This window comes from Vipera ursinii (assembly GCF_947247035.1).
Source record: "Vipera ursinii genome assembly, chromosome: 4".
NCBI classification, from domain to species: domain Eukaryota; kingdom Metazoa; phylum Chordata; class Lepidosauria; order Squamata; family Viperidae; genus Vipera; species Vipera ursinii.
Window position 1 is genome coordinate 56,024,469 of NC_139514.1, and position 24,856 is coordinate 56,049,324.

At 40.5% G+C, this 24,856-nt stretch overlaps 1 protein-coding gene and 1 long non-coding RNA gene across 2 annotated transcripts in view; both read right to left on the bottom strand.

The window, feature by feature from the left end:
• Positions 1-421: 421 nt before the first annotated feature.
• Positions 422-3,277, bottom strand: LOC310640504. Its single transcript, XR_014492546.1, has 2 exons — positions 2,936-3,277; positions 422-822 (listed from the first exon to the last, which is right to left on the bottom strand). It is a non-coding gene; the product is annotated as an uncharacterized lncRNA (long non-coding RNA).
• A 4,444-nt stretch (positions 3,278-7,721) lies between these two features.
• LOC310639525 (cystathionine beta-synthase-like) overlaps positions 7,722-24,856 on the bottom strand; it is a gene marked incomplete at both ends in the record, with an annotated part of 28,170 nt that continues 11,035 nt past the window's right edge. Inside the window, 10 exons of the mRNA XM_083361275.1 lie at positions 7,722-7,885; positions 8,771-8,855; positions 9,948-10,056; positions 10,547-10,681; positions 11,813-11,884; positions 16,491-16,596; positions 19,204-19,288; positions 20,317-20,448; positions 23,426-23,517; positions 24,707-24,776. Of these exons, the coding sequence (XP_083217401.1) occupies positions 7,722-7,885; positions 8,771-8,855; positions 9,948-10,056; positions 10,547-10,681; positions 11,813-11,884; positions 16,491-16,596; positions 19,204-19,288; positions 20,317-20,448; positions 23,426-23,517; positions 24,707-24,776 (1,050 nt within the window). The remainder of the gene's footprint in view (positions 7,886-8,770; positions 8,856-9,947; positions 10,057-10,546; positions 10,682-11,812; positions 11,885-16,490; positions 16,597-19,203; positions 19,289-20,316; positions 20,449-23,425; positions 23,518-24,706; positions 24,777-24,856) is intronic.

Here is a 24,856-nt window from a genome sequence, read left to right on the forward strand (position 1 = left end):
GACATGAGTTTTAGCTCTGGGACTTAAGGATAGTCAAGAGGAAGAAGGGAAAAAACAAAAAATAATGTATTTCATTATTTAAATAATGAGTTGCTATCTTTGGTGGTGCCTAATGGTTATCTTAATTGAATAGTTTTTCTTTCGGAAGAGTTTAGTGGTATAATGGATTACTTTACATCATTTATGTTATTTTTGAAATCTGAATAAAGGATTATTGTTTTTAGTAATGTTTAATAGTTTTTAATTTTTTCTGCAATGTTTAATTGTTAAGAGAGGAATGAGGAGGATTTAAATTAAATGGAAAGGAGAATTATATATTTATGTTAGGTATTTCTATTAATTTTTACTGAACCTTAATAAGGAGACCTGAAGATTTACAGATGAGTTTAGAGAAAATGGGGTGAGGTGTAGAATGGAGATGTATTTTATTTTATTTTAAGAGATAGTGCTAAATTATTAATGTTGAATGTGTTTGCTGTGGATGAAGAGGGAAATTTCTTTTTATTACTATTTCCTTTGAGGGGAGTTTTTCCTCACTTTTTATTTTTTTCCATGTATTTTTGTATTAGGTTCTTCTATTAGTTTTATCTCTTTACTGTAATTCTTAATAAAACTGTTGAAAACATAAATCTAGCAGAATCAGAAAACACTAATGTTTGAAGACTGTGTTGTTTCTTATAGGATATAATTTATATTAAAATTTATATTTATATTTAATATAATTAATTTTTAATTAAATGTTTATGTTAAAAAACACTCTAGAAAGACATGCAATTAAATTTTGAATAGGAACAACAATCCATATAACGCACAATGAACAAGCTCCTGGGACGTTCGCAGTTGGTGTTGGCAGGGGGGCAGAGATCGGCCCCTAGGTCTCTCGTTTGTGGAGTTCCTCAGGGGTCAGTTCTCTCGCCTCTCCTGTTCAACATCTACATGAAACCGCTGGGTGAGATCATTTGTGGTTTTGGAGTTGGGTATCATCAATATGCTGATGATACCCAACTTTTCATTTCGACCCCAAACCACCCCAGTGATGCCCTCAACGTGATGTCCTGTTGCCTGGAGGCGGTTCGGGTCTGGATGGGGAGGAACAGACTTCAACTCAACCCTGACAAGACTGAGTGGCTGTACATTCCGGCATCCCGGGACATTCAAAATGTTCCATCATTTTCTATGGGGGGTGAGTCTTTACCCCCCGTGGATAGGGCTCGCAACTTGGGAGTCCTCCTAGATTCACGGCTTACCTTAGAAGATCATATAGTAGCCGTGACTAGGGGGGCTTTCGCACAGGTTCGCCTGGTGCGTCAGTTGCGGCCCTATCTAGACCGGGATGCCCTGTGTACGGTCACTCATGCGCTCGTGACCTCTCGTCTTGACTATTGCAATGCTCTCTACATGGGGCTTCCCTTGAAGACCACTCGGAGGCTCCAACTGGTACAGAATGCGGCCGCGAGAGTTGTCTTGGGAGTTTTAAATTTTTTTTTTAATTTTAATTTTAATAATATTTCTATACCGCCCTTCTCCCGAAGGACTCAGGGCGGTGAACAGGGCAAGAATAAAAATACAAGATTACAAAAGTTAAAAAAAATGATTAAATAAATGCCCATATGCTAAAATACATCTTAAAACCCCAATAAAATAACAATAACAACCCCCCCAATCCCCTCATCAGGCCAGGCCAGCTTGTTCAAAAAAGTATGTTTTTAGCTCGCCGCGAAAGGAGCAAAGATCGGGCACCGTCCGGAGCTCAACCGGTAGCTGATTCCATAGCTCCGGGGCGCCCACAGAGAAGGATCTCCCCCTGGGGGCCACCAGTCGGCATTCTCTGACCGGTGGCACCCTGAGGAGCCCCTCTCTGTGGCAACGCACAGGGCGGAGGGAAGTTGATGCCGGCAGCAGGTGTTCCCTAAGGTACTCCGGCCCCCTGCCATGTAGGGCTTTGAACACCATTACTAGTACCTTGAATCTCACCTGGAAGGCAACTGGTAACCAATGCAGCTCACGGAGCAAAGGTGTAACGTGGGAGTATCGGGAGACTCCCAACACAACTCTCGCGGCTGCATTCTGTACCAGTTGGAGCTTCCGGGTGGTCCTCAAGGGCAGCCCCATGTAGAGAGCGTTGCAGTAGTCTAGTCGAGAGGTCACGAGCGCGTGAGTGACCGTGCATAAATCATCCCGGCTTAGATAGGGCCGCAACTGGCGCACCAGGTGAACCTGGGCAAAAGCCCCCCTAGTCACAGCTCCTATGTGGTCTTCCAAGGTGAGCCGTGAATCTAGGAGGACTCCCAAGTTGCGAGCCCTATCTACGGGGGGTAATAGTTCACCCCCCATAGCAAGAGGTGGAATGTCCGAATAAACCCAGGATGAAGGTATGCAGAGCCACTCAGTTTCCCGGTACTCCCATGTTACACCTTTGTTCCGCGAGCTGCATTGGTTACCAGTTGTCTTCCGGGTGAGGTTCAAGGTCTTAGTGATGGTTTTTAAGTCCTTACATGGTATGGGTCCGGAATACCTCGGGGACCACCTGCTGCCGGCGTCGACTCCCCTCCGCCCTGTGCGTTCCCACAGAGAGGGCCTCCTCAGGGTGCCTCCAATCAGAGAATGTCGGCTGGTGGCCCCCAGGGGGAGGGCCTTCTCTGTGGGCGCCCCAGCTCTGTGGAATCAACTGCTGGTTGAGCTCCAGATGGCACCGGATCTCCGCTCCTTCCGGCGCGGGTTAAAGACCCATTTATTTGAACAAGCTGGCCTGGCCTGATGGGGAGTTACTTAGGGTTTTAATATTTATATATTTTTTATTGTTTTTACTTTGGGCAATAATTTAATTCTTTTTTTAACTTTTGTATTTTTGTAGTTTTATGATATGCCCTGTTCACCGCCCTGAGTCCTTCGGGAGAAGGGCGGTATAAAAATTTAATAAAACCTAAACCTAAACCTATATAACTTATTACATTTGTTTGCATAAAAACAGCAGTCTATAAAAAGTATTTTTAAGTTAAACCTCTTATCATACTATCATTGCCATTGTATGGAGCAACCTGTAAATGATGTCACTGAGTTTTGTGTACGCACATTGGAAAATAATTGAAATTACTGAAATTGCTTTCAGCAATTGTGTTCATAATTTCTTCTCTTTCCCTGTGCCAATATTCTCAAATTTCGTTAGCAAGCTTCAGTATTAACTTTGAATTAACAACAGCCCTGATTGTTCTTAAGTATAGCAGAACATTTTGCTATGAGTAGTGGTATGCATAAATATTTATTCACATTTATTGGAGCTGGCCGAGGTGAAGTAGGGGTTTCTTGTTCTTGCAGTTTCTTCAAGAAACATTCAGCAATGCCTCCCACGTTACAGGCAATATAAGGTAAGAATGTAAATTTGCAAAAAGAAATATTTTAGAAAGAGAACTTTGGATTGTTTTTGATAAAACCTGCTTTATTTTGAAACCAAGATGGAACCTTGCTCCAGTTTTCTGACATTTCAAACAGCCCTCTCTATTGACTAAAATGGAAAGTCAACAAGTGTCTACAGTGCATTTTTTCCTCTTTTAGAATAGCAAAAAATAAATAAATAAACCTAATAATACCTTGATCAGTTTCCATTTAGTATGATGTAGGGATTTCATGCAAGCAACCTTAAAATTTATTTTGGGTACCAGAAAATGAATTTTGCCGTGCAAAGATGGAAATGATTTGCCTAATATGGTTTGTCACATTTTTGTTCACCTGTTGAGTCCTTTCCGAGGACCCTGGATAGGCAGATGTGCTTTAGTACTATGCTTATTTGTTCAATTTATTTGCTGCCCATCTTGCAGTGGGGCTAATACTTGCAGTGGGGCTACAGTATTAAAAATCAAGAAAAGAAAAGAAGTGTAATCAAAACAGAAGTAAAATAATAAAACAATAAAATGAAAAATGAAAAAGAGAACAAGAATACATCTGTGTGATAACACAAGATGGACAGGTGGAGAGCAGAGAGCAATGGACTGGAGTCTGCCATAAATCCAACAGCCACCTCCAGCATGAAACTCCCCTTTGGGTCCCCAGGCCAACTGGCAGAGTCATGTCTTTAGGCTCTTATGGAAGGATAGGAGGGTGGGGGAAGATCTTATCCTAGAGGGTAAGATATTTTAAAGGATGGGTGCTGTGGCAGAGAAGGCTCTTCTTCTGGATCCTGATAGTCGGAGTTCTTTGACTGATGGTATCTAAAGTAGGCCCTCTCTGCCAGCACAAATACAATGTGTTCGTCCTAAGGAGACGAGACAGTTCATCAGGTAACCTGGACCCATGCCATTAATGGCTTCTAGGTCATAACCAACACCTTGAACTGGACTCTGAAGGGGACTGGTAGCTTGTGCAGTTTGTGGGGTAGAGGTGTAATACAGGCCATCCTAGGAGCCCCAAAGAGTGCTCTCACTGCTGCACTTTGCACCAGCTGAATCAAGACTGACACAGACAGACAAACAACAAACAAGATCACATAAACAAATATGCAAAAAGGGAGGCGGGGAAAATGAAGGCTAGCTTGAGGCAATTATTCCTGCCAATGAGTAAGCGTGCTGTCCAAAAATGCTTGGAGATTAGCTCTGGTTCATAGGAAAATAGTAATTTTGCTTAGTGTGACTAGGTCAGGGGTAGGCTACCTTGGCTCTTTTATGACTTGTGGACTTCAACTCCCAGAATTCCTCAGCCAGCCATGCTGAGGGGAATTCCAAGCTGAGCCATGCTGGCTCAGGAATTCTGGGAGTTGAAGTCCACTAGTCATAAAAGAGCCAAGGTTGCCTACCCCTGGACTAGGTATAAATCAATTTAGCTCTCAGAAATAGATAACAGGTTAGAATCATTTTGAAGTGAAACAAAACATTAGTGAGAAAGTTTCCTAAGACTTTCAAAGCAGTCCATTTATTATTCAGGCTTTGGCTAAAGCAGAAATATGCATATAATATTACTTTAGGGGACTTTTTGTAATATGCAGATAATTCTTAAGTGATTAAAATATAAATAATTCTGTGGAGTTCCCAATTCTTAAAGAACTTCTGCAGTATTAAAATGAGCCGTTCATATTTTGTTCTGAAGGGGGAAAGTATTCATTATGAAATGAATATATTATATAACATGTTATGTTATAGGAAAGATTAATTAAATTTACTAAATAGGTTGAATTCAGATAGCTGTCAGGAAAAGATAGTTTAGCAGCTTGAATTGTCATTATTTCAGGTTAGATTTGTCAATTGTTTTGCTCTAACTCAACCCAGGTTGAAACTCAATCTATTTTTGAAGTTGCATTTCTAGTTTGTAATAAGAAACTACACTTGGAAATGAACTGCAAATGAACAATAACTTCCTTTTTGTGAAAAATGAGTGGAGAGGGGTTCTTTATTTATTAATTGATTTAAATATAGTGGGATAAATACTCCTAGAAAAATAAAGAGCTTTGATGTAAATATTTAATCTGATATCATTTGACTTTTATATAAATAGTTCGATAATGCTTACTATGAGATTAGGGGAAGAATAAATATAGTAAAAATGAATATAACTTAGAATGTCAATATTAATTTTGAGCAGATTTATCACAGGTGGGAAGAATGATGAAAAGTACATCACTACAGTGCTGTGCAAATTCTACCCTTTTAAAATTTGCATTATGCATATGTTGCAGTTTTTCTTTTGTCTGTTTCTTTGTTTGGCAGTTTAATGATTACACACAACAACAATAACAGCATGCATTGTTCCCAGATGTGAGCTTTATGTTATATCTCACCATAAAGAATATGCTTTCCCCTTGTTTTAATATCTTTCCTTTATTCAGCTGCAAATCCTCTCTGTCAATTTCTCTATGTTTAATAGCTTCTGCAGTCAGTAATACATTAAAATCCAGGGAATAACAAACATGTTATTAGGTGCTAGCCTCGCATAGAACGCAACATTAAAAAAACTTATAAAGTCATGATCTTTCACAAAACCCCAGCAAACCGAGGGGGTCTGTGAAATGCCAGTTGAGAAAAACCGGTCTAAAACAATTAATATAATCAAGGAATCAAGAATATTATCTGGCCACAACTAGTGAAAATTAATCAAATTATTAGTCCAGTGAGGTAAATTTAAACAATTCCCCCAGAACTGGAGCCTTTTTTTTTTAACGAGTTGTCTTTTTTGAAAAAATTAAATAAAATTATAGACATTTTTGCAATATTCACTGTATATCTAAATCTAGATCACCCCACCCACACCCCCATCCCACTTTATACAGGAATGTAATTTTGAAGATAGCGCTAACCAGTCAACAGGAAAAATACAACTGTAAAAATAGAAATCAATTTGGAGAAACTTCACTGAATGTACAATTGATTATCATGTTATTTATGATTAATGCTAATATCTTTTCCACCTGTCTTCTATGTTATTTCAGGCAAGGCTCTCTTTTTTTACACCTTTTATCCTCTTTTCATAAAATTATGTAGGGTTAAATAGGCTTGCACTGCAGCTAGTCCTAACAACCACTTGTTTAGTGACCGTTCAAAGACTGTTACAATAGCATTAAAAAATGTGACTTGTGACCATTTTTCACACAACTGTTGCAGCATCCCCTCCATGTCATGTGATCAAAATTCAGATGCTTGGCACATGAATGTATTTATGACGGTTGCGGGGTCCTGGGATCATGTGATCAGCTATTGCGACCTTCTGACGAGCAAAGTCAATGGGGAAACCAGATTCATTTAGCAACCATGTTACCAATTTAAAATTGTAATTCAGCTAATAACAGTGGCAGGGAAGATCATAAAATGGGGAGAGAGAAAAATCACTTGACAATTGACTTGCTTAGCAACAGAAAATTTGGGCTCAATTGTGGTCATAAATCAAGGACTACCCGTATTCTGCATGCAGTGATTTGTTTCCAGTGATTAAAATGAGAATTTAATCAGAGAAGTGAATAACAAAACTATTTATATTCTGACTCTGTAAAAAGGCCCTCAAATTTCCTCAAATCCAATCCTCAGTTGCATTGCTGCCAGTCCACTGAAATCAAGAGGAAATGTATATAATTTTCTTAACCTAGAACCTTTCTTACTGAAAAATGTGGGAGATTAAATTTGCATTGATCAGTATTAACAGATACAACCTGTAGTCACCCCACATAGGTAAGATTTTTTTTTTCCCCGAGCAAAAAAATCTGACACATCTTCACCTTACTGCCATCAGAATCATTCACTTCAGGCCCCCTTCTTTGTCAATGTTCTCGATGTCATTCAGCTACTTTCACTTTATTCTTCTGCCAGCAGATTTTGAAATGCATTTATCAATCAAAGTTAACATACAAATGAAAATGTCAAAAGAAATCAGAACAAGAAGACCTCCTTGGGGGATTCATTTAGTAAAATGTTAACTCCAAGAATCTTATTTTGAAAAGGTCTGAGAATGCCAGCTTGTTAAAAATTTTACTCAGATCATCTTAATCTCAGATTATTGCCAAAATTGTTATTCAGAATGACATCGAGTAAACCAAGAACTACTAGAGACATTAATATAAAAAGCTTCCCAAATTGCAAGGGTTTCAGCAGGATACAGTAAAGAAATCAAGATGGCAACCATAATGGGATGATTGAAACTCCTCTTGGAGTTTATGTGTGTCACCCCATCACAGCCACCATCTTGACTTTTTTGATCACCCCCTGCAGACGGCCCCGCCATATTGTAAACCATTAAGTTAAACATCTTCAGTTATTTTTTCCTGATTCTGGAAAAGTCCTTTCATAAACAGATGTAAATGATGCATTTCGATCTTGAGGTTTGTTCTTTGGTGTGATAAAGCTGAGCAGATCAACAGCTGTGGCCACACCAAATACCATCTGTTTCATCAAGGGGGACCCCTTTGCATTGTCTGGAAAAGAAAGAGGAATGTATTTCCAAATAAGAATGAAAGAAAGCATCCAATGGTATACTAGCTTCTGACTTAAAACATGCAGATGAACATGTCTCATTGATACCGCATAGTCTCTCAGACCTCACCCTCTTTCCTGCCAGACTGGGGGGTGGGGGCAGGAGAAGCCTGGAGCTTATCATACCTTTTTGTGCACCAATAGACACAAAAGGATTTGAATGGAAGGCTCAATTTCTTCCCTCATCTCCAAGTCACTGGCTTTTAGGGAACAGACTTTACTGTTAAGGTGACCATTTCAGTGATTATTATAGGGCTATCTATCTGGGCTGTGGAAATCCAGATGACTCCCACTCCCCCTACAAAAAACATTAAACCTATGTACTTAAAGAGGTCCACAAGACAGGGACACTGGTCAATAGGCAGAGCACTGGTCAATAGGCAGAGGCTCTAAGGAAAGTCAGGAGTCTGGTTTCTTTCTTGCAATCCAAGCCAAAGTAACCGTGAAGGGTAGTTCTAGAATCTGGGTACATGCTTGAAGGGTGCATACCTGCAGCAGCATAAAATGGCCAATCAATACCAAGAAGAGCCCGTACTTGACTACATTGTTCACCACACTAGCAGCGAAGCATGCTAGATCATATCCTTAGCCCCAAGTGTGCAAAGAGAAGAAAGAAAATGATAATTCAAACATGAAAGAGCTAAAGGCAGTCTTAAGGTGCTTTAGATATGGCCTGGAGATGAGGCAAGATCAACACTGTAAAGACACACCATATAAAAATGGTTATTGGGGCATGTTCTGGCTGAAGTGAGGGTGATGTAAGAATGAAAGCAGAAAACTGACTGAAAATCTTCAATGCCATATAAACTCCCTTCCTTGGTACTTACATTGCTCCACTTCATGGACTATAACAGCAAATTGTTCATTTTCCAGGACATGTGAAAGTTTTCCCAGGGTGTCATCCAGATTAATCTGTGTATCCCAAATAATCAAGTGAATCAAATGGCTACTAGGAGCCCAATATCAAGTTTATCATTTGAAATTCCTCCCACGTATTGTCCTGTTATAAACTAAATCCTACATGGGCAATCTGTGCTTATTCAGAGTCATTTTGCAGCAGCAGCAATGCCTATCACTTTCCTACTTTCCTGAGAAAGGAGGGAAATGGTGCAAATAGCACAAAGAACCCAATTTATATGAAGTTATAGTGATGAAATTCTCAAAATCAAGGAAAGATCCTGTCTTGAAATCTAATCCACATGCTACATGCTCATACAATAAGTGTGTCCTCTGTATCCCTAAAAGCATGTACTTCAACTATATTTGCACATGCTTACTCAGGCTTATATTTTAGAGTTTTGTTTGTTTCTTCATACCTTATGTGTTTTTCTGCTTGTTCTTTTTTGTATTCAGTTAATAAAAGCATTTTTAAAACTGTGTGTACTGTACTATGTATTTATAATACTTCCATGTCACTATGAACCACCTTAAAAATCCATCAGGTAAAGGAATAAGATGTGTGAAAGTCTTTTTTTCACGTCCAGAGAACACATTTTTTAAAGAATTCTCAAGAAAAGAGATGTATCTTTGTTTTCCTACTAATATGTGAAGAGTGTTGTTATGTAATAGGTGGAACACCCCCTTCCCTTCCCCTTGGCCTTGCCTCACTTGCAATTTACAGCAATATTTTGTAGTCCTTTGGTTCACTCTTAAGTTACATAATACTTGAACACCAAAACCATTTTTTCTGTAAACTGACAGGATTTAACAGCTACAGGAACAAAAACCTGCATCATCGCCTATTTTAAAAATAGTGAGCTGAGGTAACCTGCTGCAGTATACAACCAGAGGTGTGGCTTGAGCATGTGAGAAGGAAGAGCTCAACAAATCCTGAGGTTAACGTATTTAGTAAGCAAGGCCCCATAAGCACAAGATGAAGGCCACAAACTGAATCCATTTTTTTTAACAACAACTTAGTGTATATCCATAATTTCCACCTCTTCTTTGTTCTGTTCATTTTATGGATGATGCATTATGAAGGTAAAGCAAGGTAAAGAGAAATACCTTTGAAAATTGTTGATAAGTGACTTTTATGACTGGGTCTAAGAACTGTGCATTTTCTGTCAGGATCGAGGAGAGGATGTTGGTAATAGTTACAATTCCCAAGATGGCGCTTTCAAGAAAAGAAACAATTTTTTTTTACATTCAGACATGGAAAGAGACAAAATGGAATCCTACCAAATCCTCCATGTGCAGAGACTGAGTCCATATTGAGTCTAGCATTCTTAGTATCTGTTTAAGGTTCCTCTTAATTAAGGGAAAAATGGATAATCCTTTACTGCTTTAGGCCATAAAATATTACAAAATATTATCTCAAAGGTAAGTAACTGCTGAAACAAATCAGAAGTGGATAACTCATAGCCCCCAGTTGGCAGCCCCCTGCCCCCACACATTGTGCTATTAGCAGTTGGTGGTACTTTTAAAAAAAAAACTTTTGCTTTCCCAGAAGCTGTGAAATGATTACATTGATCTTCTTCAAGATGTAATAGTTATTTTGCTCCATAAAGTTCTAAAAGAAGTTTTAAAGTGGACCCTTGGCAAAACAAAGGACCAGCCCTCCCAACAGCAGTTGCGCCCCATGCCCATGCTAAAAAGAAAGTTACCCTGATTCTGCCACGACTGGTGCTTGACTGCATGACTTTTCTTGTAGGATTTCAACTGCTTTTTGACAGCTCACATCGGAAAGGAGAATCAGAGGAGCAGAAAGATTCAGCTTCTTGATTTTAATACTCCACCACCTATCAGACAAAAAAGAGTAGTATATATTGTTACCCCCTCTGCAGTCAGAATCTGTTCTGGTCTTCCCTGAATACCATTCTATGTGCACAGCTTAAAGAAAGAAGACTAAGATAGTGGTAAGGGATTTATTTAATTAATTTAGCAATGAGATAAAAGATTTGTTCTTAGCATACCCATTTCCTATAAAGATAACTCCTGTTTTTCTTTTCAAAGTGTGCCTCTTTATAAGAAGTAATATAATATACATTCATCATTGTAACTATTGTTAATTAAAACACACAAACACACATATAAACCCACATACCTGTAGTTTACTACAAGTATACAAGGCAAGCCACACACGAAAAGCAGGAATCGCAACGCAAATAGGAAAAAACAACAACACAACTATCAGTGTAGCCTGGATGCCACTCCTCCTAAATAATGGCAACAGGTTTCATAAAAATTGCCCAAACTGGAAGAGGTCCTCATAAATTAACTGTGTTTAAATGATTTCCATTCTTAGGAGGAATACAGATACCAAAAGAAATTTGGAAGGGGACATTTAAGCCATCAAATCTAATCTTCTGCTCTGTGCAAAAATACATATTAAAGTATATTTGACAGGCTGCTGTCTAGCCCAGGGGGTAGGCAACCTCGGCTCTTTTATGACTCATGGACTTCAACTCCCAGAATTCCTGAGCCAGCTTGGCTGGCTCAGGAATTCTGGGAGTTGAAGTCCATGAGTCATAAAAGAGCCGAGGTTGCCTAGCCTCTCCTTAAACACATCCCAATGCTTAGCACCTGTCTGTGTAATTGGTTTCAATACAAAAGGGGATTTTTTTTAAAAAATACAACATTCAGTTGAAATCTCCTCTCTATTACATAATCCATTCTGCATTATAGAGGACAGAGAATACATCTTCATGATTCGCTGTTTGATTTCTTCCTTTTCAGGTTAATTTTTTTCTAAGGATTGTATTTAATTAAGTCATTCTGTTGGTAGAGGCATCTCCTCATTGGAACAGAATGAGCATTGAAGGCCTGGGAAGGTCAATTGGATTTCCATCGTGCTGAGAATAAAAATCATCTGATATAGCCCTGCATTGGGTGATGGTGGTGGGAAAACAGGTCAAGTGCATTGAACTTACCAAGGATAATGTTCCTGAACATCTTTTAGAAATCCATTCTGGGCCATCCATTTGTCATTCAAAAATTTAGACCTGGAAACAATGAAAAAAGAATGAAGGTGTTGTGTTAAGCCTAGAGGTGTCCTAATTCAAGGGATCAAAACAAGAACCTGGCATCACAATCTAATCCCTGTTCCTTTTGTACACGTATGTGATGTCAACACTGCTAGAAAGGGAGCACAGCTTACATTTAACACCACATTTGTCATCTTGGCTGTTTTGATGCTTCCTTGCTGATACTCTGCATCTATTACTGAACCAATCTATATAACTACATTTTAATTTAAATCTTTAAACTACACTACTCTTTAAAATTAGGTTCCAGTCAGTAAATTAGCTATTGTTGGGGTGGGGAGGGAACAAGGTAGAATGCATTTTTGGAGGCAACTGTGGAATGATTTATTAAGAAGTTGGTGGTAAAGTTGAAAAATTGTATAAAATAAAGGCTGGTCTTATTGTTAGGCAACTTTAACTTTGATATTGTAAGCCGCCCATGTGGTAAGATGGGCAGCCAATAAATTTTATAAATAAATGAATTTACTAAGTAAACAGCCAGCTAATTGGGGATGTAATGAAAAGGCAGGAGAGAGTTACTTGCTTTATGTATTATTTTATTTTTACTCATAGTAAGAGGGCACTTCTGGATTTAATGCATTTGACTTGAACAAACACTATTTATTCTGTTTTATTTATTTATTTAAAATACTTATATAGCTATCCATCTTCAAAATAACCCTGGGTGGCTTTAGCCAATAACACGGTGTTTTGGGGGTGAAGATTCGTTCTCCTAGCTTGTGGATTGGTTTCCAAACATTTCATTACAGGCTAGGTAACATCTTCAGCAGAGTTTAGGGGATGTCAGTGTCAGTGTTCTGTTTATAAGGCTTCAGGTGTGGGTGTGTCAAGTGAGGGTGTTGTGATGGCCCACGACTGCTGTGCCAAATCTGCTATGAATCATATTGTGAAGTATGCAGACGACATAGCAGTGGTGGGTCTTATCTGGGATGACAATGAAGATGCTTATAGGGAAGAGGTGAAGGTGCAATAAAAGTAACCTGGTTCTAAATGTTGATAAAACAAAGAAGATCATTGTAGATTTTAGAAAGAGCCGGCATAGTCATACTCCACTCAGTATCAAGGATGGAGCTGTAGAGGTGGTCAACAGTATTAAGTATCTGGGGGTGCAGATAACTAACAATCTGAATTGGTCTCTCCACACATCATCCTTAGTGAAGCGTGCAAACCAGTCTGCATTTCCTGCGTTGGATGAGGAGAGCACATCTTTCTCCTTCTGTCCTGGCCACTTTTTACAGAGGCACGACTGAGGACATTTTAAGAAACTGCTTCACTGTCTGGTTTGGTGGCAGAAGTGCCTTAGATAGAAAGTCCACACAGAAAGTGGTAAGGACAGCTGAGAAAATCATAGAAAGCTCACTTCCTGGCATTCAGAATGCTGCTTATAAGCACTATATGCTTAGAGCTCAAAGCATTGTTACAGACCCCACACATTCACTTTACAATCTGTTGCTCCCCCCTCTGGGAGGAAGTTTCAAAGTATTTCTAGCAGGACAACCCAATCCTGTAATAGCTTTGTTCCCAATGCCATTCGTCTGGTAAATTTGCAAGGTTCATTTTTCTCGCCATGCACATGTATACATAATCTGAACTAGCCTGTGTTGTTTCTCTGTATCATATAATATATGTGGGCATATGCAGAGTTCTGTATTTATTTATTTTTATTTTTGTCATATTTATGTAGTGTATATTGGAGGTGGTGACCCTTTGAGAGCTGCATGCAACAAAATTTCATTTTAATGTATGCTGATTAGTGCACATCCAAAGTGGCAATAAAGTTATTATTCTATTCTATTCTATTCTATTCTATTCTATTCTATTCTATTCTATTCTATTCTATTCTATTCTATTCTATTCTATTCTATTCTATTCTATTCTTTCTATTCTATTCTATTCTATTCTATTCTATTATTCTATTCTATTCTATTCTATTCTATTCATCAGGTGTGAGTCAGTGAGTGTTTTGGGTTGGTTTTGTTTAACATGACTCAGCTACAAACAGTATTTGTCAAGGAAAGAGGGAGAATGGTCAAATACTGCCTTTACTGAGACATCATTGTTACAGTTACAAACCAACCTCTGAAATACTATAAATCAGATATTTTAATGCAAAATTTTGGGTACATTTGCTATTAGTAATACTATTATAGACCTATCTCCCTTTTAAATTCAGATTATAAAATATTCGCTTTTATCATGGCTGGGAGACTTAAAAGATTCTTGAATAGCTTCATTCATAGTGACAAAAATGGTTTTTTTACCATCTAGGCAGATTAGGGACAACTTGAGAATTATAATTGATGTGTTGGAATATTATGAGGCCCAACCTGATAAACAGCATTGGTATTCCTTGATGCCCAAAAGGCATTTGACAAGGTGAATTGGAGGTATTTAAACTGGTTATTGAGGTATATTGCGGCGTTATTAGTTTGGATAAGGGAGTGGATGACTCTCCAAAATAGGCGATTGTTAGTGTTAGAGGGACATGATCTAGCCCAAGGGTGGCATGCCCATTTCTGGCGGGAGTTAGGAAGCCCACCGAAATATTTTATTAGGCATTATTTGCATAACATACTATTAGGGGTTTGGTCGTTGGTTAGGAAGAAGTTTTATATGAGGATACCGTATTGGATGTCGCCGATGGAAGCATTGACCTACCCTAATGTGTTTAATCCAGAAAAAAGGGTGACTTATAAAGAATTATTACATTTAAATGGAGAATTAAAATCTAAATCGCAATTGCAGGAACAGGGTATCCAGGTAGATTGGTGGGCATATATGCAGCTTCGCAGTTGGTTCATGAAGGAGAGAGTGGTGCCAGGGATTACTAGAGAAGCTCAAGGATTTGATAAGATTCTTTTCGGGAAAAGTGAGAAGTTGCTGGCAAAATGTTACTCCTTACTATTGGATACGGATGGGTTAAATGAACTTACAGAGGGCTTTAGGGTCGCCTGGGAAAGGAATCTGGGTTATCAAATTGAACGTGATAAGTGGCGGTCCATTTGGGAGGAAAATGTTAGGCTGACGAAATCTACTGCGTATAAGGAGAACATTTATAAGATGATGTTTCGTTGGCATCTCCCGCCAGCTAGATTGGGTAAAATGTTTTTGGGTGTGTCCCCAGCATGTTGGAAGTGTGGAGAAAGAGAAGGCACCTATTACCACCAATGGTGGACCTGTGGCGAAGCGAGGAAGTATTGGCATCGGCTTCATATATGGATGAATGAGATTTTAGAATATTCTGTTAAATTGACTCCTGAGACATTTTTGTTAGGCTTAAAACCAGACAACTTGAATAGATCTACATGGTATTTGATGTCACATTTGTTAACGGCGGCACGCATATTATGGGCTCAATACTGGAAGAATTCTGTTAGCCCTCCCAAGGACCTGCTAATTAAGAAATTTATTAACTGTGCGGAATCGGATCGTCTGACCATGCTGCTGAAAGATAAGGGGGATACAGATTATTATTTATCTTGGAGACCATGGTATGAATGGTTGACAAAAAGGGATGGTTATGGGAAGGATTGAATATACAATGTAATAGCAATTTGTTTAAATCATTAGAATGTTTATTATTATGTTTTGTAATTTTAATAAGCACTGCGATGTATTGTTATGATGTAGTTGTGGATGATTTCAATAAATTTTTTTTAAAAAAAGTAATACTATTAGGAATTAGAAAACCTTACTGCAAATCCTAGAGATCTACCAACAAATCCAATCTATCCATAACCTCTTGATGACATAGAAACCTTGATATCAGTGGCTTTTTTCGCATTTTAGAATCAGAAATAGCTGCTAATATCACACCTTTCTCTAAGGTCTCCTTAAAATTAAAAGGAATCCTCTCCTTAGGGCCAAGCAGAGGTCTCTTCCTCTCCCAGAAAAATCCACATCCTGCCTAGATCCCTTCATGCCTCCCTGTACAAAGAGAAAAGGGCAATCCCTTTCTCCACGCACAGAGAGTCCTGGGGCAATTCGAAGAAAGGAAGGGAAGGATCCAACCTCTTTCCTCAGAAGTGTGAGTGTTATGCAGTGCTTTTTTTTTGTAAAAGAAAAAGGTGCCGGAACTCACACATGTCATACAACCCGCCTTGCCTACCCTACAAGGTTCCATCCAAAAAAGGTGCCGGAACTCCATTCTGAGCGTTCTATGAGAAAAAAAGCCCTGGTGTTATGTATGGGGATAATAAAATATAGCAGCAGCTCAGCGTGACCATCAGGTGGCGCTGTACCGTATCTGGTTGTGCTCGGCGGGAAAACCTAAATAAGGGATTGGCTGTCAGTGCACCTGGCCAAGTATATAAGGGGGTACAGGTAACCCCTTTGTTCTCTTGATACTGCTACCAATAAAGTGCTGCCATGCTGAATCCTTTATCTGTCGTCCAACCATGCGGCCAAGAACCCACTACACAATAGTGAGGTTTTAAGAAGTGGGTGGAATTCAGCAAGGGGAGGATCTTTAAGCATTCCTTTGGCAGGCAGTTTAGTCAATGTGGGCAATCACTTTCACACAGAAAGGAATGTGTTATAAAGAAATGAAAAGCCGTTCTCTTACATGTAGTTCCTCACAGAGTCAGGTAAGAGGACAACACAACGCTGACCTTCTTTTAGTTGCTTGGCAGCTCTCACAGCTGCAGACATTGCACTGCCTGCACTGCCTCCTATTATAGAAGCCAGAGGATACACACATTACTCAGCAAGGAAAAGAAAACAAGGAAAAGTAATAGCAAAACACTGAACATAAAGAGAATAAAGGAATGTGAACTTGGGCCTTGTAAAATTTCCATTTTTTTTAAAAAATATTGATGCTTACTCATTGTGATGCCTGCAGTATTTAGAACAGACATGTCAAACACAAGGCCCGGGGGCCAGATCCGGCCCGTGAAGTGGTTTCATGCGGCCCGCGAAGCCATCCTGGAAACAGTGAGGGAACGGCCCCCACTGCCTTGGCCCTGGCCCAGAGACCCTCCTCCTGCCAGAGACCCTCAGATCTGTCCCACTCCTGCCCAGGCCCCCATAGGCACCCTTGATGCCAACGATGTAGAGCTGGCCACGCCCACCCAGTAGGCTGTACGCACTCTAGCCACGCCCACCCAGTAGGCCACGCCCACACTGGCCATACCCACCTGGCCCCCTGAGGGCAACCGCAATGCTGATGCGGCCCTCAATGAAATTGAGTTTGACACCCCTGATTTAGAACCTTGTCAAAGCAATCTTGATTTAACATCAGTAAACTGAATCCCATAAATGTAGCCTTGCCGGTTTAACCATGTTTTAACAGCAAAAAAGAGCATGATGGGTGGTACTGCACTGAGTAAGGACTTTTTCTATTCTGACCTGATATTCTTATATGGCCTAAGAATCCAGCAGTGGAGATTTGTGGATGCTGAATCTCTTTCCTAGCCTAGAATAAGCAGAATTGTTCAAATCCTAATGTTGTGGGACTCAGTTCTGGTTTGGATGTGATTCCATTTAAAAACTTCCCTGAATAAGAAAATAATAAACAGTTTTCATATCTAGTACATGTTTTAATCAAAAGTTTGCAAAAATGATGAGCATTACTGTAAGCTAATAGCAATAGCAATAGCACATAGACTTACATACCACTTCATTGTGCTTTACAGCCCTCTCTAAGCAGTTTACAGAGTCAGCATATTTCCCCGAACAATCTGGGTCCTCATTTTACCCACCTTGGAAGGATGGAGGACTGAGTCAACCTTGAGCTGCTCAGGGTTGAACTGCTGGCAGTGAGCAGAGTTAGCCTGCGATACTGCATTCTAACCATTGTGCCACCACGGCTCAGTTAAGGAGTTAGCCTTGTCAGTATTCATTCCTTTTTAATGCAATGTCTAAATTATTTTTCTCTATGGTAGACAGATAAAGGACAGACCTCCTGAGATGCAAAACATTCAATATATAAGCCTACTCTATAAAGTGAAGTAACAATTCAAGGTTTTGAGAGGAACTTTGCACAATTGCATCTTGTATGCCAGTGGCATCCATTTCTTAAAAAAAGTAGGCTTTGCCATGTCACTCATACCTTTGTCACCTCATGGCTGGATTTTTGCCAATCATTCAACATGGGCTGACAGTAATCATTCAGAAATTTCCACCAGTACAATTTGCAGAAGTTATGGACACATTGATTTTGTTCACACACATCATCATTATTATGGGGGATTGCATTGTCTGCCAGTTATCTTCCAGATGAACTCCAAAGTTTGGGTTGTCACCTATAAAATCCTACATGGTCCTGGGCCTGGACATCTCCACAATTGTGTGCTATTTACCCCCCATTGATAGGGCTCGCAACTTGGGCGTCCTCCTTGACTCCCGGCTCAATTTTGAAGACCATATAGGAGCCGTGACCAGAGGGGCTTTTGCCCAGATTCGCCTGGTGCACCAGTTGTGACCCTACCTGGACCGAGATGCCCTACGTACAGTCACTCATGCGCTCGTGACCTCCCGTTTAGACTACTGCAACGCTCTCTACATGGGGCTGCCCTTGAGGACCACTCGGAGGCTTCAGCTTGTGCAGAATGCAGCCGCGCGAGTTGTGATGGGGGTTTCCCAATACTCCCATGTAACTCCTCTACTCCGCAAGCTGCATTGGCTTCCGGTTGCCCTCCGGGTGAGATTCAAGGTGCTGGTAATGACCTATAAAGCCCTAAATGGCTTGGGTCCGGGATATTTGAGGGAACTCCTGCTGCCAGAATCAAGTTCCCTTCGTCCAGTGCGCTCCCACAGGGAGGGTCTTCTCAGGGTGCCGGCGGTAAAAGATTGCCAGCGGGTAACGCCCGGGGGGAGGGCCTTCTCAGTGGGGGTGCCTGCCCTCTGGAACCAGCTGCCCGTGGAGCTGAGGACTGCCCCCGACCTCCGTTCATTCCGCTGGGACCTGAAGACCTGGCTCTTCGAGCTCTCTGGCCCAGGCTGAGAATTTTAATTTTAATTTTAATTGGGGTTTTTACTCTTTCAGGGACTGTTATAATCTTTTTAATTGTTTTTAATTTTTGTATTTCTTGTTTTAATTCCCTGTAAACCGCCCTGAGTCCTTCGGGAAAGGGTGGTATACAAATCCAATTAAATAAATAAATAAATGAGTTGTGTCCCACTCTCCCCTGCTTCAGTGAACAAGCAATTAATACCTACATAATTATTCCATCAATATAAGAACTAAGAGGTCCTTATATTTTTAAATTTTGATTTACTTTTTGGCTTAGGAGCTAAATTATTTTTTTAATATATATTTATCACTATGCAATACTTACCACAAAGCAAGCCCTCCTCTCTAATTAATCTACGAGCCATAAGGAAGGATTCTTTATCATTGCTTTTGCACCATTGGTCTATTACCTACCAAGAATACAAAAGGAAAAATTTTGGATTTCAGCAATTTTCAATAATGACGGGCAAATCTTTTCACCCACTTTTGCAACAAATGCATCATAGAGTGTTACATAGTAAAAGACAAGTGACAGAATATTTCAGAAGATGAAAAATATTTTGGTTACAGCTGACACGAGGTTTTCATCTGGCTTAGGATCAGGACCATAATTCCTTGACTTGCCCTCTATAGCTGGTGCTGGGAAACTCTTGAGATGATAGAACAAATGCACCCCATAGGCAGAAATCAAACACATACTTTTTCTGCAGAAAGGAGGTCAAACTTATATTTAATTTTCTTCATTTCCACATATTTCTAATTCTTGGAATGCCTTTTGTATAACTTTTTTTTCTTAATGTATACATGTTTCAGTTTTGTTCTAATAAGGGCAAGGAATATAATGCATTTTATATCCTCCTCCTCAACATCATCCACAAATTTTGAATTAGCACCTTCCAGAACAATGAATGAATGAATAAATAAACGAACACATACACACACCCATTTAGGGACTACTTCAATTAGTGACCATTTGCAATTATTGTGGTAATAAATGTTTTGGAAAAAATCATTTTCCAACCAATCTGTGCTTTTATAACCGAATTCTGTGTGCCTAACGACAACACTCACTGGAGTGAAAATAATGTTGGTGTAGCTGTATGAGAACTTTATCCAAATGAGATGGAAGCAAACAGTGATCTTCAAAGAATGTCAGTCACTTGTTCATTTAGCAATCATTTCATTTAATGACTTGGTCATTGGAACGGAACCTGACCTCTAAACAAGAAGGGAGTGAATGTGAATGTACATATGTTTGAGGATATATAGTACATTTATATATAATATAGATCTGTAGATTGATCTTGTGTAAATGTATAAATATATCAACATTAGCAAATGATTTTCAATGAATCTTATTTGGATCCTGAGGCTGCTTATTCTTAGCATCACACATTTCATTCCTATGTCTGGTGACATTTGTCACCTTGAGACTTACGGATCTATCAAGGACAGTTGGGATAAAGTCATGACCGATCCCTTCCACTTCCATTGTTGTATCCTGGGCTGAGACTACATTTAATGAGCTGGGCAAAGCAACAATGGAACCATCGGGATCTACTCCAACAATCTGTGAAGGAAGACAAAATGTTTAATACTTTTAATTTCTTCAGTCGATTATTTTTTTATAATAATGTAGAAATGCTAGGAGGTTAGGGGAGTTTTTACAGGGATAACTTTCATTGGAGGCAAATCCCTGGAGTCTTATGGAGGCTATATACAGTAAATACTGCTCAACTTATGACCACAAGTGAGCTGAAAAATTTCTGTTGCTAAATTTATTTATTTATTTTTGGGACTTATATGCCGCCCTATCTCCCGAAGGACTCAGGGCGGCTAACAACAATAAAATACAGCAATACAAAAGTTTAAAAGAATTAAATTAACAGCCCCCCCAAATTAAAATTAATAAATTAAAAATTAAAAAAATTAAAAAACATTTTAAAATCCCTGTCGTCAGTCCAGGTCAGCCTGATGAAAAAGTAATGTTTTAAGGCCGCGGCGAAAGGACTGGAGATCCGGGGCCATCCGGAGCTCAAGGGGGAGTTGGTTCCACAGGGCTGGCGCTCCCACAGAGAAGGCCCTCCCCCTGGCGGTCACCAGCCGACATTGTCTAGCCGACGGCACCCTGAGGAGGCCCTCTCTGTGTGAGCGCACTGGGCGATGGGAAGGCGTTCCTGGCAGCAGACGGTCCTGCAAATATCCCGGGCCTAGGCCATGTAGGGCTTTAAAGGTAAGTACCAGCACCTTAAATCTCACCCGGAGGATGACCGGTAACCAATGCAGCTCACACAGGAGGGGTGTAATATGGGAATATCAGGATGCTCCCATCACTACCCGCGTGGTCGCATTCTGCACCAGCTGGAGCCTCCGGGTGGTCTTCAAGGGCAGCCCCATGTAGAGAGCATTGCAGTAATCTATACGGGAGGTAATGAGTGCATGAGTGACCGTACGTAGGGCATCTCAGTCCAGATAGGGGCGCAACTGGCGCACCAGGCGAACCTGGGCAAATGCCCCCCTGGCCACGACTCATATATGATCTTCAAAACTGAGTCGTGAATCCAGGAGGATGCCTAAATTGCGTGCCCTATCAATGGGAGGTAACACTTCTCCTCCCATAAACAAAGATGGAACCTCTTGGACAAGTCGAGATGCCGGTACGTAAAGCCACTCAGTCTTCTTCCCCATCCAAATCCATACTGCTTCCAGGCAACGGGACATCACATCGAGGGCATCGCTGGGTTGGTTCGGGGTGGAGATGAAAAGCTGGGTATCATCAGCATATTGATGATACCTCACCCCGAAACCACAGATGATCTCACCCAGCGGCTTCATATAGATGTTGAACAGGAGAGGTGAGAGCACCGACCCCTGAGGCACCCCACAACTAAGGGACCTAGGGGTTGATCTCTGTCCCCCTGCCAACACCGTCTGCGAACGGCCCGAGAGGTAGGAGGAGAACCACCGTAAAATGGTGCCTCCCACTCCCAACCCCTCAAGACGTCGCAGCAAGATACCATGGTCGATGGTATCAAAAGCCGCTGAGCGATCTAATAGGACCAGGACAGAGGAGTAACCCCTGTCTCGGGCCCGCCAGAGATCATCCACCAGTGCAACCAATGCCGTCTCTGTGCTGTACCCAGGCCTGAAACCCGATTGGTATGGATCCAGATAATCAGTTTCCTCCAGGACCAAAGGGAGCTGCCGTGCCACCACGCTCTCAACAACCTTCGCAAGAAAGCGAAGGTTGGAGACAGGACAAAAGTTATTTAAAATATCTGGATCCAAGGCAGGTTTCTAGAGGAGGGGCCTTACCACCACCTCTTTCAAGGCGGCAGGGAAGCACCCCTCACTCAAGGAAGCATTAATAACTGCCAGGAGCCAGCCTCGTGTAACCTCCCGAGCCGCATAAACCAGCCAGGAGGGACACGGGTCCAATGAACACGTGGTGGCACTTAATTTCCCCATGATCCTGTCCACTTCATCCGGAGTCACAGGGTCAAACTCTTCCCAAATAATATCGGCCAAACCCATCGCTTCCCCCTCGTCAGATACTGCCCAGTTGGAGTACAGACCAGCCTGAATCTGAGCAATTTTATCCACCAGATACTCACTAAATTCCTCGGCCTGTCCCCGCAACGGGTCCTCTCCCGTCCCCTGATTTAAAAGGGAGCGGGTCACCCTGAACAGGGTGGCCGGGCGGTTATCTGCAGACGCAATGAGGGTGGCGAAGTAAGCACGCTTCGCCACCTCCATTGCCACAAGATATGATCTAGAAAAGGATCTTAACTGTGTTCAGTCAGACAACCAACTATAAGATAGTTTGCCCCATTTTATGACTTTTCTTGCTACAGTTAAACTGATCGATGCAGTTGTCAACTTTATAACATGCTTGTTAAGTGACTCTGGCTTCCCTATTGACTTGCTCTTCAGAAGATCACACTAGAACACAACATAACAGAATAGAATAGAACAGAATAACAGAGTTGGAAAGGCCTTGCAGGTCTTCTATCTACTCCAACCCCCTGCTCAGGCAGGAAACTCTATACCATTTCAGACAAATGGCTGTCCAGTCTCTTCTTAAAAACTTCCAGTGTTGGAGCATTCACAGCTTCTGGAGGCAGGTTGTTCCACTGGTTAATTGTTCTAACTGTCAGGAATTTTCTCCTTAGTTCTATGTTGCTTCCCTCTTTGATTAGTTTCCATCCATTGCTTCTTGTCCTGCCTTCAGGTGCTTTGGAGAATAGCTTGACTCACTCTTCTTTGTGGCAACCACTGAGATATTGGAACACTGCTATCATGTCAACTCCTCGTCCTTCTCTTTGTTAAACTAGACCTTTGACATAGCCCACCTATGTTGGTGATGGCCCACCTGGCACATGACAACTATTGGGAAGCTAACCACTATTATCATTCCCAGCAATATCCCAGAAAATGTACCACAAGATCTTCAAAATGGAAGCAGCTCCCAAGGCCCAATTGGGGACTGATTCTCAAGGAACCACATAACTGATCCTGGTTGAAATAGCAAAGCCAGACCCACGTACTTTGCATGCAGGGCATTTCTCCTTCAACTTTCTGGCAACACCAGTGATAGTACCACCTGTGCCAGCTCCAGCCACAAACATATCAACTTTTCCTATATTTAAGAAAAAATAAAACAATCAAACAAAAAGCATGTAACTATATTGCAAGAGTAATGTTCATACTAATATATATAAGTCCAATCATTTAACTACTATTAGTTATAAGTGATTTACTCCAGTTTTCTGGGATTGCACTTAACGTCATGCATCTATCTTTCATATCCAGCAGGTAGCAGTACTAGGCTGACTTTGGCTCATCTTGGAAAGCACAACAATATCTCTGCCACTGGGAGTAATTTTTGTGTGTGTGTGTGTGAGAGATGGACAGCTATATAAATTTGTAAAAAAATATAAATAAATCCTGTTAATACTAAGATGAGAGGCCACCAGAATCCTGGATTAAAAGCCAGGCTGAGAAGCAAATAAGAGCAACAAATTGTTGTAACATCACAGAAGAATACAATGGAAGTTCACTTTTGCGTTATTGCCAAAGTTAACATAATACAGTGGTGCCTTGGTACTCAACTGCTTTGAAACTCATAGAATTTGGTACTCAACACAGTTTGATGCAAACATTTTGTCCTGGCACTCATTGTTTGTTTGGTAGTCGATGCATAAGCATAAGCTTTATGGGAAAAATTTGTTTGGTACTCATCATTTTTGACACTGATTACGCTTGATGAGTACCGAGTTACCACTGTATATGGGAATGTCTGTGCAATCATGTCAAGATCAAGCTGAACCTGAAGGAGTCTTTAAATTTAGTGGCCTTTCAGCTAAATCTTCTATAGCAGTCGGAATATGTGACTGCTGTGTTTCTCATAGTGACAGTACAGTAATTCTTAATACATTTTGAGGATACTTTTTACATTGCCTGTTACCAAGTAATAGAGGATGGCTAATATTTTACTGTTTATTTATTCTAGAAATGGTTACTTAATTGCTATTTGGAATAACATGGGCTTCAAATAAACAAGCAGAGTAAGAGGACGTGGAAGTACAGATGCACATTTGGAATTACATCCCTCATATATTTTATTGTAATAATCGTAAAACTGTAGATTATACCTAATGGTTGCCACATTCACACCCAAGTGAAAACCTGATATGGCAGAAGAAAATCAGGAGTGAGAAACGGCAACTCACAATCAACATTTCTAATAAATTCGGTAGACTATGTTTTCATTTTATTCAAAAGAAGAAATGTCCACGTTATATTGATCAAAGGGTTATTCATCATACCATCACACTGCTCCAAGATCTCTTCAGCTGTGGTATCATAGTGTGCCAATGGATTACTTGGATTTCGATACTATTATGGGAAAGAAACAGAGACAAAAGAAAAACATCCAATGCTCAAATTAGTGGAATGATAGTGTGTATGTGGGTATC